Raw genomic sequence first — 16,296 nt, 5'->3', positions numbered from 1 at the left:
TGATCACAGCGCTTGGCTGGGTGGCTCCTACCCGGAGTCTGCGCAGAGAAAGCGGCTGCGGAGCCCGGCAGGACGCTGCGGTGGCAGCCTCGATGGTAGGGCTGCCAGCCCCCTCTGAGGACTGAGGCGGTGCAGCTGGAGCCTGTTCCTCTGTTCAGAGAACTCACGTAATGCGGGTTTCTGTCTTTCTAGGACAGTTTCTCCGTCAAGGGGAGATCTTCTGGGACAACGCCAACTGCACCACCAAGTGCCGCTGCCTGGACTTCAACAACGAGATCCTCTGCCAGGAGATGGCTTGTGGCCCCTTTGAAGCATGCGAGCTGAAGACCAAGTTCTTCCAGTGCGTGCCGGTGGAGAGCAGCACCTGCGTGGTGTTCGGAGATCCACATTACCACACCTTCGATGGCTTCCTCTTTCACTTCCAGGGTTCCTGCTCCTACCTCCTCGCCAGGCAGTGCTGGCCAGGCTCCCAGCTGCCCTACTTCAACGTGGAGGCCAAGAACGAGAACCGAGGCGGCTCCTCCGTCTCCTGGCTGAGGGATATTTTTGTGGAGGTCTACTCACACAAGATCGTCCTCCCCAAGGACAGCTTTGGGAAAGCAAAGGTAAGAGCCCTGCTGGCAGTGGAGAGCTTGCCAGGTTGGTTCATCTGAAGCGGGACCGTGATGGTATGCCTGGGAGCGTGGGACAGTGCTTCTGGGCCCTGTGCCTCCCTTGGGGAATGGGCACGGGTGACGGGCATGGCAGCAAATGCCTGTGGTTTACCAACGGATGTCCTGTGCACATCCTTAACCCTAAGGCTCCACAGGGAGGCCGTAGGTCTCCTGCCCATTTCCCCGTACGAGAGCTCTGTTATTTCACGTGCCGGCTCAGTCCTGGTGTTGTTCCTGCAGGTGGATGACTTGGTGGTGTCCCTTCCTGTCTCCCTGGAGCTGGGTGCAATAAAAGTCTACCAAAGCGGCTTGTCCACAGCCCTGGAGACTGACTTTGGTCTGCTGGTGACCTACGATGGACAACACTATGCCTCCGTCTCCATTCCGGGCTCGTACATCAACACCACGTGCGGTCTGTGCGGGAATTACAACAAAGACCCTGAGGACGATACCCTCCGCTCGGACGGGAGGTTGGCCATGTCTGTGCCAGACCTGGGTGACAGCTGGCGAGTGCCACACCCTGAGAGGAAATGCTCTCTCGGCTGCTTGGACAACTGCAGCGTCTGTGACGCCGCCACCGAATCTCTCTATTTCACCTCCGAATACTGCGGCTTCATCAACAAGAGCGGTGGGCCGCTGTGGGAGTGCGGCACCGTCATGGACCCCACTGCCTTCATCCACAGCTGTGTCTACGACCTCTGCAGCGCACGGGATAATGGCACTGGCCTGTGCCAAGCCATCCAGGCGTACGCCACGGTGTGCCAGGCCCTGGGCATCTCGGTGGGAGAGTGGCGTGCCCAGACGGGATGCGGTAAGCCTTTACATGCTCGTGCCGGGAGCCTTCCCCTCTGGAGAAGGGGAGTGATTTCAGGGCTCTGCCCTGTGTCCAGCAGTGTGTGAAATGAGGGGGCAGAAATCCAGGGGAGGGAGCTGCCCGCGGCTGAGGGAGTCAGGTGAGAGCTGATCAGTCCCTCCTCTCCATGGCATCAGACTCTTGCGCCAGCAAAAGTGCGGCACGAATTGGGCACGAGGCAGGAGCTCCACATTGCTCTGCAGATGGTCGGCTGCCTTGGTAAGAGAGGGAGGCTGAAGCAGACCAGGGACTGGCTGGTGGCATGCTTCTCACCCACCCTCCTTGCTTGAGGCATTAAATAGTGCGGGCAGCTCCACGGCTCTGGAGCTGCTTTGGAGAAGCTCTTGCTTGCATGTGAGGAACAGCCGGGGAGGCACAGGAGGGAGATGAAGGGGCTAATTCTGCCGTCAAGTTGGCCTCCAGGGTCACTTGCGTTGTCTCTGCTGTGGGTCAATGGGAAAGAGGTAATTGGCCCCAAACCATGCCATAACATGGTGGTCCTGTTGTTTGTCTCCCCTCTGCACCCACAGCAACAGCCGTGCAGTGCCCGGAGCTCAGCCACTACTCGATATGTGCCAGCAGCTGCCCTGCCACGTGTTCAGACCTGACAGCCCCGCTGGCTTGCACCTCCCCATGTGTTGAGGGCTGCGAATGCAACGAGGGCCACGTCCTCAGCACGGACCGTTGTGTCCCTGTCCAGAAGTGTGGCTGCGATGTGGATGGCCGGTACTACGCCATCGGGGAGTCTTTCTGGGCAGCAGCGGACTGTACAGTGGAGTGCCAGTGTGAGGACGGCGGGGAGGCCAGGTGCTTCAACACCACCTGTCCCAAAGGAGAGGTCTGTGCCATTGAGAACGGCTACCGGGGCTGCTACCCCAAGCGGGAGACCCTGTGTTTGGTGGGGCAGAACCAGGTACTGCAGACGTTTGATGGCGTCACCTTCCCCTATCCACTGGAGAACTCCTACACGCTGCTCAAAACCTGCCCGGAGAGACCGGACTTCATCGAGGTGGACATCAGCCAAAAGAAGTCTGGGTCTGCTCCCAATGGGCCACGTGTCGTGCGGATCCAAGCAGTTGGCCAAGAGGTGAAGATTGGAGGCATCGGCCTGATGGAGGTCAAGGTAAAGGTTTGGCCATCGGGTGGCCCAGTCCAGCACTGGGGTACGAGGTGATGGCTCATGGTGTGATCCACCGTCCCTTTGGAGAAGGGCTCATGGGTCTGTGGTCCTGGACTGTTACCCCAGGTCGGGGTCTCGGGCACCACAGTGGCACTTGGCGAAAACCCACATGGTCAGTCACGGTGTGGAGGCCCTTTAGGTGCCTGTGAAGTTGTTGTCACAGCCCGGTTATTCCTGTTCGCTTGCTGAGTCAGTTCTGGAGACTTTTCTGACATTGCAGTTGTCTCCCACAACTTGTTTTTTTTTGCCTGGAAAAACATCCTTTGCGGGGCAGAAAGCAAGGGAGCAGCTGTATGCCCTCACTCAGAGGAGGTTCTGGGCCTTGGAGGGTGGGTTCATGTCAGGAAGAGTTTAGCATTCTCTGCAGCGCAGACAGGAACAGCCGTGCCAAGTGGTATTGCCCTCCCTGAAGCATCTCGATCTGCTTGTTACTTGTAGGTGAACGGTTATGATGTGGAGCTGCCCTATTTCCACCCTTCCGGCCGCCTGGAAATCTACCGTAGTGACAATGGCACCATGATGGAGTCGGAGGGGCTCCTGGCTATTGGCTACTATGATTCAGGCCTCCTGGAGATTCGCCTCTCCACCGCCTACTTCAACTGCACCGGGGGCCTGTGCGGCTTCTTCAACGGCAACGCCAGCGACGAGTTCTGCCTGCCCAAGGGCAAGTGCACGGATAACCTGGAGCTCTTCCTGGAGAGCTGGACCACGTTTGACGAGATCTGCAACGGGGAGTGCGGCGACCTCCTCAAGGCTTGCAACAACGACTCGGAGCTGCTCAAGTCCTACAGGAGCCGCTCCAACTGCGGCCTCATCAACGACCCCACCAACAGCTCCTTTCTGGAATGCCACAGCGTGGTCAACGTCTCGGCCTACTACAGGACGTGCCTCTTCCGTCTGTGCCAGAGCGGGGGCAACGTGTCGGAGCTGTGCGACTCAGTGGCACGCTACGCCAGTGCCTGCAAGAACGCCGACGTGGACATCGGCCAGTGGAGGAGCCACAGTTTTTGCCGTGAGTCCGCCAAAGCTTTTAAATTCTTAGGATGGGGAGAAGTGTTCAAAGACCCCGCTGACTTCAGGCAGTCTTTTTGTCAGGAGCTTGCAGGTGTACAGATGTAGAGCAGCTTTTCTTGTGGGACGCCAAAAAGTATGGGCTCTCTTTCCCCTGCGTCCTCATCTCCACGGGGTACCCCTTACTCAGTGGGTGCTCCTCTGTGCCTGGGCTGGAAGACACTCAATAGCACAAGAGCTGTTTGGGAGGGAGGCCCTGACCTGATGGTGCAGCATTAGATTTCCCAAGTCTTACGAAGGGGTAGGGCCAGAAGTACCTAAACACCGGCAACTTGGGGCAATTTTCCTACTCTCTTCCCTACTGGTCAACCACAGATCGGCTTTGCCATCGGAAGAGCTGTGCCCCGTCGAGCTTTCTGCCGGGAACGGGGCGGGTGCATACGAAGCGCTCTCCCACGTAGCTTATGGAAGGGAAGGGGGAATCGCGGTAGGGATGTGATGTTTCAGGACCCTGCAGGTAAGGCACTGCCTTGGTTTCGAAGAGGCGCGCGTGCCGGCAGAGACAGATTTCCCAGTGAGGTGATTTCAGGGCGGTATTTCAGGAGGCATCAGGAGTTTTATGATGCGGTGTAGGAGCATTCCAGAGCTGCAGATGGTGTCTGACAGTGCTGTACACCACCACCAGAGGATAATTTGAATAACGCTTGTTTTTAGCTGTCGCTATAAACTTGCTGATGATGGGAAAACATTCATAATTCAGAAGGGAATGTGAAAAATCCCCAGTACGTGCCGGGGAGGCAGCCCACATCTCCACTGTGGAGGTTTGAGGGATGTGTGTGTTGGGGAGCCTTGGCCTCGTACTCTCTGACGTAGTGGGAGGAATTGTCACTCTGCACGTGGCAGGACAGAGCTGTGATGTGAGGAGAGCGGTGGCCCAGAGGAAAAGAGATTGCAAAGGGGATGGGAAAAGCTGGTGGCCAGCACGGTGCTGGGACTGTTTCCCCTCTTGCTTTTTCCCCTCGAATCAGTCACTGCTTACCCTGTTCCCACCCTTTGCCTGTTCCCCCACCCTGGGCTGCCCCGGGGCTGCCAGAGCTAGGAACTCATGCTCCGTGTTTGTCGGCCTTGCAGCTCTCTCCTGCCCGGAGAACAGCCATTTCGAGGAGTGCATGAGCTGCGTGGAGACCTGCGAGACCCTGGCCACGGGCCCCGTCTGCGCGGACACGTGCGCAGAGGGCTGCCAGTGCGACGAGGGCTTTGCCCTCCGCGGCACCCGCTGCGTTCCCCGTGGCGAGTGCGGCTGCAATTTTGAGGGGCGCCAGCTGGCCACCAACCAGACCTTTTGGATGGACATCTCCTGCCACTTCCACTGCTACTGCAACGGCTCTGACAACAGCGTGTACTGCGAGAACATCTCCTGCAAGGATGATGAGTACTGCCTGGAGGAGAACGGCCTCTACTACTGCCACGTTCGCACTGACGCCTCCTGCATCATCTCCGGCTACGGACACTACCTGACTTTTGATGGCTACTCTTTCGACTTTCAGAGCAGCTGTGCGTTGGTCCTGTGCACCACGATTGCTCGACCAAGGGCAGAGCGCTCGGACACTTTCCCAGCATTCACTGTCACAGCCAAGAACGAGGATCGGGACACCTCTCTGGCCCTGTGGGTGAAACAAGTTGAAGTGGAGGTCTTCAATTACAACATCGTCATTCATCGTGCCTACAAATATACTGTGCTGGTGAGTGCAGGACCAGGAAGGCCGTGGTTATTTCTCCCTGCCATGGCTCCCAAACCGTGGAGTGGCTCCCTAGGCATGAGGCCTTATGGCTCGCAAGGTTTTCCGAGGGTTGGGAAGTGTGTATGCTTGGGCTCGTCCCTGGGATGCTGCCATGCACAACTTCTGGAGGGGGCTTCCATTTTGGCTGCCTTGTTTTGGATGTAGAGGTGAGGCTGGTAGGGACCTTGCTCTGGGAGTGCCGAGCCACCCTCATTTGTGTCCTCCCGTGGCAGCTCCGATCATCATTTCCACTCACGGGGCATCTTGTTTTCTTCCCCTGCAGATCAACGATGAGCGTCTCTACCTGCCCCTGAAGCTGGGCCAGGGCAAAGTGAACATCTTTGCCTTTGGCTTTCATATCGTGGTCGAGACAGACTTTGGGCTGAAGGTGGTGTACGACTGGAAGACCTTCCTCTCTGTCACGGTCCCACGCAGCTTCCAGAACTTGACCTACGGCCTCTGCGGCCGCTACAATGGCAACCCTGAGGATGACCTGGCGACTGTGGGTGGCACGCCGGCTGCCAGTGTCGCTGACTTCGTCCAGAGCTGGGCGAAGCGGGATGCCTTCTGCCGCGTGGGCTGTGGTGACCGCTGCCCTGCCTGCGGTAAGGTGGAAGGCTTCTGGAAACCCCAGCAGCTCTGCAGCCTCATCCCAAGCCAAAGTGGCGTCTTTGCCAAATGCCACAGCAAGATCAGCCCCAGCTTCTTCTACAAGAACTGCCTCTTTGACACCTGCGTCGACGGGGGAGCCATGCAAACGGCCTGCAGCTGGCTGCAGAATTATGCCAGCACATGCCAAACACAGGGCATCGCCATTACCGGCTGGAGGAACTTCACCTCGTGCTGTAAGTGCCACCGTACCTCCAGGTCCTTATTCTCTCAGGGTGATTCCTGGGATTCCACCGTAGTACTTGCTGGAGCTCACCCCGTAGAGAGGCAGCAGAGCACCACATAGAGCATCAGTGAGCACCTGCTGCCGCCAGGCCATTGGCCTGGACACGTCCCAGGTCCTCACAGTCAGCACCCAGGGATGGCCCTGGGGATCCCCTCCTTTCCTGCTGGATAAAGGGGAGGTGTGGGATCAGGTCTGGGGCACTACATTCTCTTGGAGTTGTTACGAACTGCGTGGGGCATAGCGGGAGCAGGGATGGAAAGAGAGAAGCCTCAAGTTCAGAAGGTATCAGCCATCCCTCCGTTGTTTAAACAGGCATTATATTAGTCGGCTTCAAAGCTAGGAGTGCGTGTTTGCTCTAATGAAGCCGCATGCTCTTGTCAATAAGATTACAAAGCAGTGTTCAATTAGGCTCCCAAGGATGGGGGCCACAAGCCTCTCTGGCACTCAATCTATCTGGTGAATCAGATGGGAAGTAATTGTCTTTGCTAACAAGACTGAAAATTAAATTTATGTCGTTCTTCCTTCTTACAAGCAAACTCATGGCTCAGAAGGCACCGCTCTTGCAGGGCAGGGGTGGGCGAGGTCACCAACCAGCATCCCGTATGCTAGGCCTGAAATGGGGAGAAGCAGCCTGCTCGGGCACGGGCAGCATCCCTCACAGGCTTCATGCTCCACCGGCCCAGCAAAAACACATCCCCTGAAATGTGTCCCCACGCGGAGAGCGCGGAGGCTCCGTACGCTGCCTGAAGGGTCCCAGGGCCAGCACGGGCATCCCTCCCACAGGAGGATGTTAGTCTGGTGTCAGTGAGCAGGCTTGTTTGTGGGAGAGCAGGGAGCACGGGGAAAGGGCTCTCGGGAAACTGGGGTGCAGGAGCTCAGAGAGAGTGGTGAGTAATGGAGGAGTGTCGCTCATCTTGGACGAGGCAGCTGGCAAGCGGCATAGGGCGAAGGCTGCCTTCTCCCTTCAGTTGCATGCCCAGGAGCTCCGGGTACCTCTCTGGGTGACATGGCCCATGGCAGGGACCACACTGGCAGGGGAGTTAACTGCCCAGGGACACCAGGGGCAGGGATTATAGCCCCACGTGTGGCTGGCCACTAGGTCGGTTTTGTCTGGAGAGCTAATCTACATCCGTTTTGTCCTCTGGTAACGTCACAGCCGTCAGCTGTCCCCCCAACAGCCACTACGAGAGCTGCGTGTCCCTGTGCCAGCCCCGGTGCGCTGCCATCCGGCTGAAGAGCGACTGCAGCCACTACTGCGTGGAGGGGTGCCAGTGCGACCCTGGGTACGTCCTCAACGGCAAGAGCTGCATCCTCCCCCACAACTGCGGCTGCTACTCCGACGGCAAATACTATGAGGTACACCACCCACGTCCTTCTCTCACGGCTTTCTCCCGCCCTCTTTCTGATATTTTTGGGCAGAGTGTCGTGCCCTGAGCGGGGCTGGGGGCCAGGCTGGGCCGGTACCGGGTGTTGCGCTGGGCCTGTTTGCAGGGTCACAGCCTCAGTCAGAGGGAGCACTACGCAGGGCCTGGAGGGACAGATCCTCTCCTTCATCAGCATCACGCATGTCTGCTGGTCCACGGCCACGTTTGGGGGTTGCCCTGAAGCCTGGTGGTTTTGCACCAAGCAAGAGTGAGCGGGGAACAAGGGGCAGAGCGGGAGACAGGCATCAAGCGGAGGCAGAGAGAGGCGAAGCAGGTTCCATCCCCCTGGCCACGGCCCGTGGGATGTCTGCTGGGGCCAAGCTGTCCTGCAGTGTCCCAGCTCCTCCTCTGAGCTGCATATCCCTGTCCCTCCTGCTGGAGAAGTCCCTGTGATGGGGCCGGGGTCCCGCTCTGATCTGACCACCAGCATGCACTCGGGTCAGGTCGCCTCTCCCACACCGGTCTTGTTTTCAGCCCAAGTCTCTCACAGCCGTTCTTTTGGAGCTCTGGTGTGAGGAAGGCTGGTGTAGAGCAAGGAAACCTCGATCTGAGAGCCCATGAGAATTGCATCTCCTAAAAGAGGGGAGTTGGTAAGACTCCACAAGGTGAAATCCCACTACCACACTGGTGGTGGAAAGCACGGTAGTTGGTGAGGGTAGGGATGATGCAGTGGCAACATGGGGCTCTCATGGCTCTAGGGGGTGCTGGGGGTAGACAGGAGGGGGACATCCTCCCACAGTGTGCTGTGTAGCCAGTCTTTCTGTCTGGCAAAATCATCACGTGGTTTTTTGGGTGAGAGTGACTCATGTGCCAGGGAGGGAACTGGCAGAGGGAGGAAAGAAAGGGTGGTGACTGGGAAGACTGGCTTTGACGAGTGCCAGAGTCTAGTCCTGTATGACCACGCTGTTCTAGTTATTCCACATGAGACGGGTTTACTGTTTCACATGGAATTTACTTATTTGTAGCTACTGGATGTTAATTGGGCGTTTGATTTAACAGGGTGTTGTGCTGGTGGCATCCCTCGTATTGTAGTGGGTTGAATTTTCTGTCAGTGAATCTGTTCTGCATAAAGTGTCTTTGGCAAGCCCTGCACCCATAAAGAGCCGCTATTGGGGTACTCTCATATGGGGACCCTAGCCGCTGGATTGGCAGCTGACAGGGTGCAAGAAAGAGGTCAAGGAGAGGTTTAGCACACCGTGTCGTCTGTGTGTGTGAGAGAGGCGGGGGAGATTGCGGTGGCAGTAGAAACACGCAGTTGCCTTGTGCCTGTGGGTAGCAGAGATGTTGCAAGGTATGTGCAAGCTTCCAGTGTGTTCTCTGCACCTTTTCCTCTGTCCTCATTGCCCCACTCTCGCTTGCTGTGTGGCAGATGGGCATAAACCTTGGCCCAAGCATCCGTAGAGGGTAGGGCAGGGATCCCTGGCCCTGCTGGCCGGTGACAGGTCCCTCTTTCAGCCCAAGCAGCTCTTCTGGAACGGGGACTGCACCCGCCGGTGCCGCTGCTTCCGGCGCAACCTCATCCAGTGTGACCCGCGGCACTGCAAGTCGGACGAGGAGTGTGCCCTGCGCAACGGCGTCCGCGGCTGCTTCAGCACCAGGAGCTCCTTCTGCCTGGCAGCGGGCGGCGGCGTCTTCCGCACCTTTGACGGGGCCTTCCTCCGCTTCCCCGCCAACTGCGCCTTCGTCCTCTCCACCATCTGCCAGAAGCTGCCCGACTTCTCCTTCCAGCTCATCATCAACTTTGACAAGTGGTCCTCGCCCAACCTCACTATCATCTCCCCTGTGTACTTCTACATCAACGAGGAGCAGATCCTCATCAGTGACAGGAATACTGTCAAGGTAAGGTCTTGTCGGGGTGTCCGCCCCCTCCAGAGCAGGACCATGGGCTGGGTGGCCAGACACCGGCTCCCAGGCAGAGGAGGATGTCACGTGGGGCCGCATGATGGTCTCTGCAAGGGTCCTGGAAGGCTCTCGGTGGCTTTGCATCCTGGTCGAAGCAGCAGCAGGGTGAAGGATGTGGCCACCATCTGTCAAGCTTTAGGGAGGGATGCCAGCCAGCAGGAAAGGGCTGGCAGGAGGCAGAGCCAGCCACAGCCCGGGAGTTTGTAGCCACAGAATCACAGAATCAACTAGGTTGGAAAGGACTTGAAGATCATCCAGTCCAACCGTGAAACTCACCCTGACCGTTCCCAACTCCCCCCCTGCCCTGGGCAGCCCATTCCAACGCCCAACAACCCCTTCTGCAAAGAAATGCTTTCTGATATCTAGTCTAAGCCTTCCCTAATGCAACTTGAGGCCATTCCTTCTTGTCCTATCGCCTATCATCCAGCCCTCGGTGGCGTGGGCGAAGCTGCCCTTTGAGCAGAGGGGTACAGGCTGTCGCTGCAGTGTTGCTCGGTCTCTGAGGGCACCGTCTGTGGCCCTTCCTGCTGAGCGATGAGTCCCATGCTCGATCCTCTGCATATGAGTAGGGTTCCCTTTGCGGGCATTTAAGGGAGGCCACGTGCTCGGAGCCATCCATCAAGCTGGAAGGAGGAGGAGAAGGATAGGCCAGCCTCTGCCAGAGACGAGGTGGTGGGTTTTCATGGGATAGTGGGAGGCAGACGCGATGCCGTTTGCGGGCGGCTCGTGCTCACATCCATAGGCGGAGGGGACAGGAGGGACATCAGCCTCTCATCCCCTCCCGTGCCAGGTGAACGGCAGCCATGTGAGCATCCCCTTCGTCACGGGGCTTTCCACAAAGATCTTCAGCCAGGAGGGCTTCTTGGTCATCGACTCCAGCCCCGACATCCAGATCCGCTACAACGGTTTCAACGTCATCAAAATCGTCATCGGGGAGCGGCTGCAGAACAAGGTGTGCGGCCTCTGCGGCAACTTCAACGGCGACCAGTCGGACGACTACGCGACGCTGCGGGGGAAGCCGGCGGTCAGCAGCGTGGTGCTGGCGCAGAGCTGGAAGACCAACGGCATGCAGAAGAGGTGAGCGGTCGGACGGCCCTTCCCCGCCGGGCGGGAGCGGGAGCGGGAGCGGGGCCGGCCGCGACGGGAGCCCCCGCGACGTGTCCGGTGCCCACAGCTGCAACGAGCTGCAGTACTCGCAGTACGCCGCCTCCTGCGACAACGTCCAGATCCAGGAGCTGCAGAGTGACAGCTACTGCCTGAAGCTGACGGATATGAAAGGCTTCTTCCAGCCCTGCTACGGCCTCCTGGACCCCCTGCCCTTTTATGAGTCCTGCTTTCTGGATGGCTGCTACAACCACAAGAAGGTCCAGCTGTGTGGCTCGCTGGCTGCCTACGGCGAGGCCTGTCGCACCTTCGGCATCCTGGGCACTGAGTGGATCGAGAAGGAGAATTGCTGTAAGAGAGCCAGGGGCCATCTGGGTCGAGGGGAGCTGTGTCCCACTGGGAGAGGGGGAGAGGGACTACTGGTGTGGGGGTGGCCCGTGGCAGCCGGAGGCACCCGCCCTGCGCTCCGAGGGTAAAAATCGTGTTTGTGCTCCGTCTTGTGCTGTTTAGCAGGAGTGGTGGAAGATCCCTGCGTGGGTGCCGACTGCCCCAACCGCAGCTGCGAGCTGGACAATGGCGGGGAGCTGTGCGGCTGCATTGAGCCCCCGCCCTACGGGAACAGTGAGTGCTCTGCGTCCTGGCCACAGGGCCAGCGCCGGGTGGCGTGGGTGTGCGTTAGGTTGTCGTACCGCCGGGGCTTCGGGAAGGGAAGGGAGGTGCTGAGGGTCAGGACCTCTGCCGAGATGGGGTTTTGTGACCATGCGTGGTCCAGGACAGGAGCAGGGAGCAGGTTTCCTGGAGCGCGTGTTATGGGTATCTCTGGCTTTGGGGCACTTGGAGCAGCAGGGATGTTGGATGGGCCACAGGAGATGGTCCCGGTCCGTTTCTGGTGGTGGGGAGGAGGGCTGGTTGTGCCGGCAGCCTGGGTGCCATTTGTGGTGATCTGAAGAGTCCTCATCTTCTCCTCTAGCCACCCACGACATCATTGATGCGGAGGTGACCTGCAAAGCCGCCCAAATGGAAGTGTCCATTTCAAAGTGCAAGCTGTTCCAGCTGGGCTTCGAGCGCGAGGGGGTGCGGGTCAACGACCGCCACTGCCCTGGCATTGAAGGGGAGGACTTCATCTCCTTCCAGATCAACAACACCAAAGGCAACTGTGGCAACTTGGTGCAGGTGAGCCAGGGCATGGGCCATGCGGGGCTGGGAGCAGGGGCCAGGCTGTTCATCTTGGGTGTCTTCCCATTCGTGCGAATGTGAGGGCGGAGGAGGCGGGGGGAGCGTGCCCTTGGGAGGTGGCTTGGTGGAGCAAAAGGGAAACAAGAGGCAGTTGGTTCCCGGGACACACACACAGCTCCAGTGGTCAATCAGGGCGGCTTGCACTTGGGAAGCAGGTTGCGGGTGGGCTTTGTAGCACGCAATCTTTTGGCACAGGGTTGCTCTCACCTCGCTGACTGGTGTCCTCATCCAGAGGATGCAGGAGGAGACAGCAGAGTAGTTGGGAGGCTGAGGAGAGCAGCCTCTGTATTCTGAGCTGTTATGTATGTGAGGAACTTGGTGGCATGGGGGCCATCGGGGCAGCATGGCTTCATGCCAGCCAGGCAGTCAGCTGTGGTGGCCCCGCTCAATGCTTGTGGCGGGGCGGGGGCACATGTCGATTGAACAATGCTCAGAGGCGCTTTTTTTGGGTGGGTGTTGGAGAAAACAGAGGCAGGTCCTGTGGAGTAAGGATGCTGCCCAGTGGTTCCTTGCTCCCCCCCGTACCGTTCCCTTTCTGGTCAAAGGTGGCAGAGGCCAGCGGGGCCCTCGGTGTCACACGGCTCGTTCAGGGGCTGAGGTGCTCCTCAGGAGCAGGGGAGCGGAGATGGCTGGTCTCGAGTGACGCCCTGCATTCCCTCTGCAGTCGAACAGCACACACATAGTGTACAAGAACACGGTGTGGATTGAGAGTGCGAACAACACGGGCAACATCATCACTCGGGACCGGACCATCAACGTGGAATTTTCCTGCGCCTACGAGCTGGACATCAAGATCTCCCTGGATTCGGTCGTGCGGCCGATGCTCAGGTAGGAGGCGGGATGGGCCACGCAGCCGCTCCTGTTGTGCCGGTGCAGGAGCATCCAGGCAGAGAGCAAGGCAGCGAGTGTCCAAAGCGAAGTGCCGTGTTGGGGGTTTGTAGCCTTTCCTCCATCCAAGCCAGTATTTTTTGTTGTCATCGTTAGCGTGATTAACCTGACGGTGCCAACGCAGGAAGGGAGCTTCACAACCAAGATGGCTCTGTACAAGAACTCGTCCTACAAGCACCCATACAGGCAGGGCGAGGTGGTGCTCACCACCCGGGACGTGCTCTATGTGGGGGTCTTTGTCGTCGGGGCCGATTCCAACCACTTGATCCTGATGCTGAACAAGTGCTACGCGACCCCCTCGCGGGACAGCAATGACAAGCTGCGCTACTTCATCATCGAGGGAGGGTGAGTGACCACGGGACGTGGCACGGCGGGATTGAAGCGCTCTGCCATGGGACCCAGGGCGAGGGGCCTTACAGGTGGACAGGGGCAAGTGGCATCCCTCAGGGGAGGGTCCTGGTCACTGGAGGACCGGGGCGAGCATCAATGCTTCGCGCAGGTGCCAAAACATGAAGGACAACACCATCGGCATAGAGGAGAACGGGGTGTCACTGACATGTCGCTTCCATGTCACCGTCTTCAAGTTCATCGGGGATTATGACGAAGTTCACCTCCACTGTGCTGTCTCGCTCTGTGATTCGGAGAAATATTCCTGCAAAATAGTAAGTGGGGCAAGTGCCGTGGGATGGGTTGGTTGTTTTGCAGGGCTCCAACAGAGCATGGCAAGCCCAGTCAACCTGGCGCAGAGAGGTGGCTGGAGATGGAGCCCCAGGGGCGAGGCCGGGAGGGTTGTGTGTCCCTCCAGGCACTGGGAGAGCAGGGCTGGACAGAGGGATGCGGAAGGGGCCCGAGGGTGACGGAGGTGGGTTTTATCCCTGTGTAGAACTGCCCTCAGCACACCAGGATGGCCAGCGCGTTCGCTGCGGAGTCCAAGGAGCAGATCATCTCGGTGGGGCCTATTCGGAGGAAGCGTAAGTGTGTGCAACCCCAGGGAAGGCTGCCATGGGCGCGTGAGATCCTGGGGCACTGGGCCGAGGGGGGGTGTGTGCACATGTCCTGTGGGGAGAGGCTGCTCTTTGGGCAGGAATCGGGACAAGCTGGGGGGATTTTGCTGCCAGAAGGTGAGGGTAGAAGGTGTGTGGGTGCTAGTTGGATGGGTGCGCACGTGGGCCACGTTGGGGGTCTGCTTTGCTCAGGGACGTGTGTTCCTAGGGCTCTGTGGGCGGTCACACAGGAGATGGTGGGGTGGCGTGGGGCGCTCAGCTTCTGGCCATGTGGCCTTGCGCTGTGGGTGCTCCCGAAAGGTCCCTGGAGGGTTGTGAGCATCAGACGAGGTGCTGCTTTGGGGTCTAGCTGGGTCGTAGCATCATCCCCACGCTGCATGTGAGGTGCGGGCATGCCTGGCAGGTGATGGGTGTGCTCTCGTGGGTTGTAGCAGGGACTGTGGGAATGTGGGTCTTAAGCAGCCACGGATGGGAGCTTGGGGTCTGGGAGCATCTCTCAGGTGTCCCCCTTTGCTCTTTGTGCCCAGGATCGGACTGGTGCGAGGACAACGGAGGCTGTGAGCAGATCTGCACGAGCCGGGCAGATGGACCCCTGTGCAGCTGCGTGACGGGGACGCTGCAGGGGGATGGCAAGAGCTGCAGGGGCAAGTACCGGGGGTGGCACAAGAGCTGGGGCGAGTGTAGTGGGGGTCTTCCACACCTGAGCCGAGGGGCTGTAGAGGGGAGCGGCGTGGGGAAGGGGGCTGGAACGTGCGGCACGTCGCAGGTAGGAGGGAGTTGCCCATTGCGTGTGTGCCGGGGCCGCAGCTCACGTGGGTCGTCTTGTGTTGGCAGCCTCCAGCTCTTCAGGGGAGCACCGTGCCCAAGCGACCGTTCTGGTGGCGGCCCAGCTGTGGCTGTGGCTGCACTCAGCTCTGCGGGACCCGACCTCGTAGGCGCGGCTCCGCCGCCCAGCCAAGTACTGTTCTCACGTCAGCCTGAGTCTTTGTAGGGTAGGAGACAGCACCCCCACAGTGGCCAAGCTGCCGCCGCCCCGTCCTGCTGCGTGGAGGCGAGAGAGGGACTTGACCTGGAGAGAGATCAGACACAGACCTGGATGTGGAGCTGGCACGAGGCAGGCGCAGCATCAGCGACGGCGAGAGATGGATGTTTGCCAGCATAAGTGTGGGACTTGGGAGGGGGTTTTTTGCAGGTTTCTGGCATCGATGTGGGACTTGAGGAGGTTTTTTGCAGCTTTTTCCCAGGCTTTACCTTGTAGCATGCACTGCAGGTGGCCTCCACCATCTTTGGGAGCCGCTCTCGGTGTCTTGTGAGCGCACGGACTCGGTCAGAGGTAGGTGTTGCAGCATGGTTTGCGGGCTGGAGCGGCACATCATCATCGTCAGATGTTGTGACACCTCGGGAGCGTGTCACCCTCTGGCTCTCCAGAGCAGAGGTCATCAAGGCGTGCAGCAGACGGCCAAGTTCATGCCTGGGGTTCTGGGAAGCCTGTTAGTGCAGTGCGGGGGTGACAAGCCAGTCCCGGTGTTGTAAAGTGGTGCTTTCTGGTGGGCAGGAGCAGGAGCCAGAGAAGTGAGGGATGGAATTCCCTCCTGTGTTTGGTGCTGTGATACGGGAGGTTTTTTGAGGACAAGAGCAGGGTCGGGGTCCACAGGCACAGGGCGGAGTTGGGGTTCCGGGTGGGAGAGTTGCGAGCAGCCTTGGGGGGGCCGGTGGGTGTGGGGGGGCCTGTCTGTGTTGGTGTCTTGTCTTGTGTTTGTACTCTGTGAAACGGCTGCGTGGGAATAAAAAAGTGTTGTAATCCTTCGTAAGCGGTGTGGTCCTGTGTGAGCTCTGGACGAACCGGGAAGCGTTGCTCAGCTCCCAGAGCTACGCTGTCACTGGTATCAGTGAGACTTGGTGGAAGAAGTCCCATGACCGGAGCACTGGGATGGAGGTAAACAGGCTCTGTAAGAGGGATGGGCAGGGCAGGGATATAGGTGGAGCTGCCACACTGTATATAAGGGAGAGGTTTGATGGTACAGTTAGTGAGGAGGCGGTTGAGAGCCGCCGGGTGAGGATTAGGAGGATGGAAAACGAAGGAGATGATGTCGTGAGCATCTACTACCGATGGTCCAGCTGGGGTGTCCCTGCGGCAGCCTCCTTCATGTCACCCCCAGAGCCTGGGCCTCTGGCCGACGGTGGAAGGGATCTGAGCCCTGGGCTCGGCACTGGGGAGGCCGCCCCTCGGTGAGTGGGTTCAGTTTTGGGCCCCTCACCCCAAAAAGGCCATTGAATGACTCGAGCATGGCCAGAGAAGGGCAACGGAGCTGGGGCAGGGTCTGGAGCACAGGTCTGCTGGGGAGCGGCTGGGGGAACTGGGGGG

The 16,296-nt window shown here is 59.1% G+C and overlaps 2 protein-coding genes across 2 annotated transcripts in view; both read left to right on the top strand.

Annotated features, from left to right (window-relative positions):
• The first annotated feature begins 170 nt into the window (after window positions 1–170).
• TECTA (tectorin alpha) lies at window positions 171–15,898 on the top strand. Its single transcript, XM_026863582.1, has 18 exons — window positions 171–605; window positions 894–1,464; window positions 2,037–2,629; window positions 3,125–3,698; window positions 4,829–5,439; window positions 5,762–6,323; window positions 7,530–7,729; window positions 9,253–9,636; window positions 10,490–10,776; window positions 10,874–11,154; window positions 11,314–11,424; window positions 11,774–11,976; window positions 12,704–12,867; window positions 13,024–13,272; window positions 13,427–13,589; window positions 13,811–13,898; window positions 14,459–14,575; window positions 14,766–15,898. Exons 1-18 carry the CDS (start codon window positions 171–173, stop codon window positions 14,864–14,866), a joined length of 5,694 nt encoding a protein of 1,897 aa, XP_026719383.1. The 3' UTR covers window positions 14,867–15,898.
• Window positions 15,279–16,296, top strand: part of SC5D (sterol-C5-desaturase) — a 3,692-nt gene continuing 2,674 nt past the window's right edge. The window contains exon 1 of the mRNA XM_026863581.1: window positions 15,279–15,460. Coding sequence (XP_026719382.1) covers window positions 15,279–15,460 — 182 coding nt within the window. The remainder of the gene's footprint in view (window positions 15,461–16,296) is intronic.

Source organism: Athene cunicularia (genome assembly GCF_003259725.1).
Source record: "Athene cunicularia isolate RWA chromosome 24 unlocalized genomic scaffold, athCun1 chr24_part1, whole genome shotgun sequence".
In the NCBI taxonomy this organism is placed as follows: Eukaryota; Metazoa; Chordata; class Aves; order Strigiformes; family Strigidae; genus Athene; species Athene cunicularia.
This window is presented reverse-complemented; position numbering and strand designations above follow the sequence as displayed.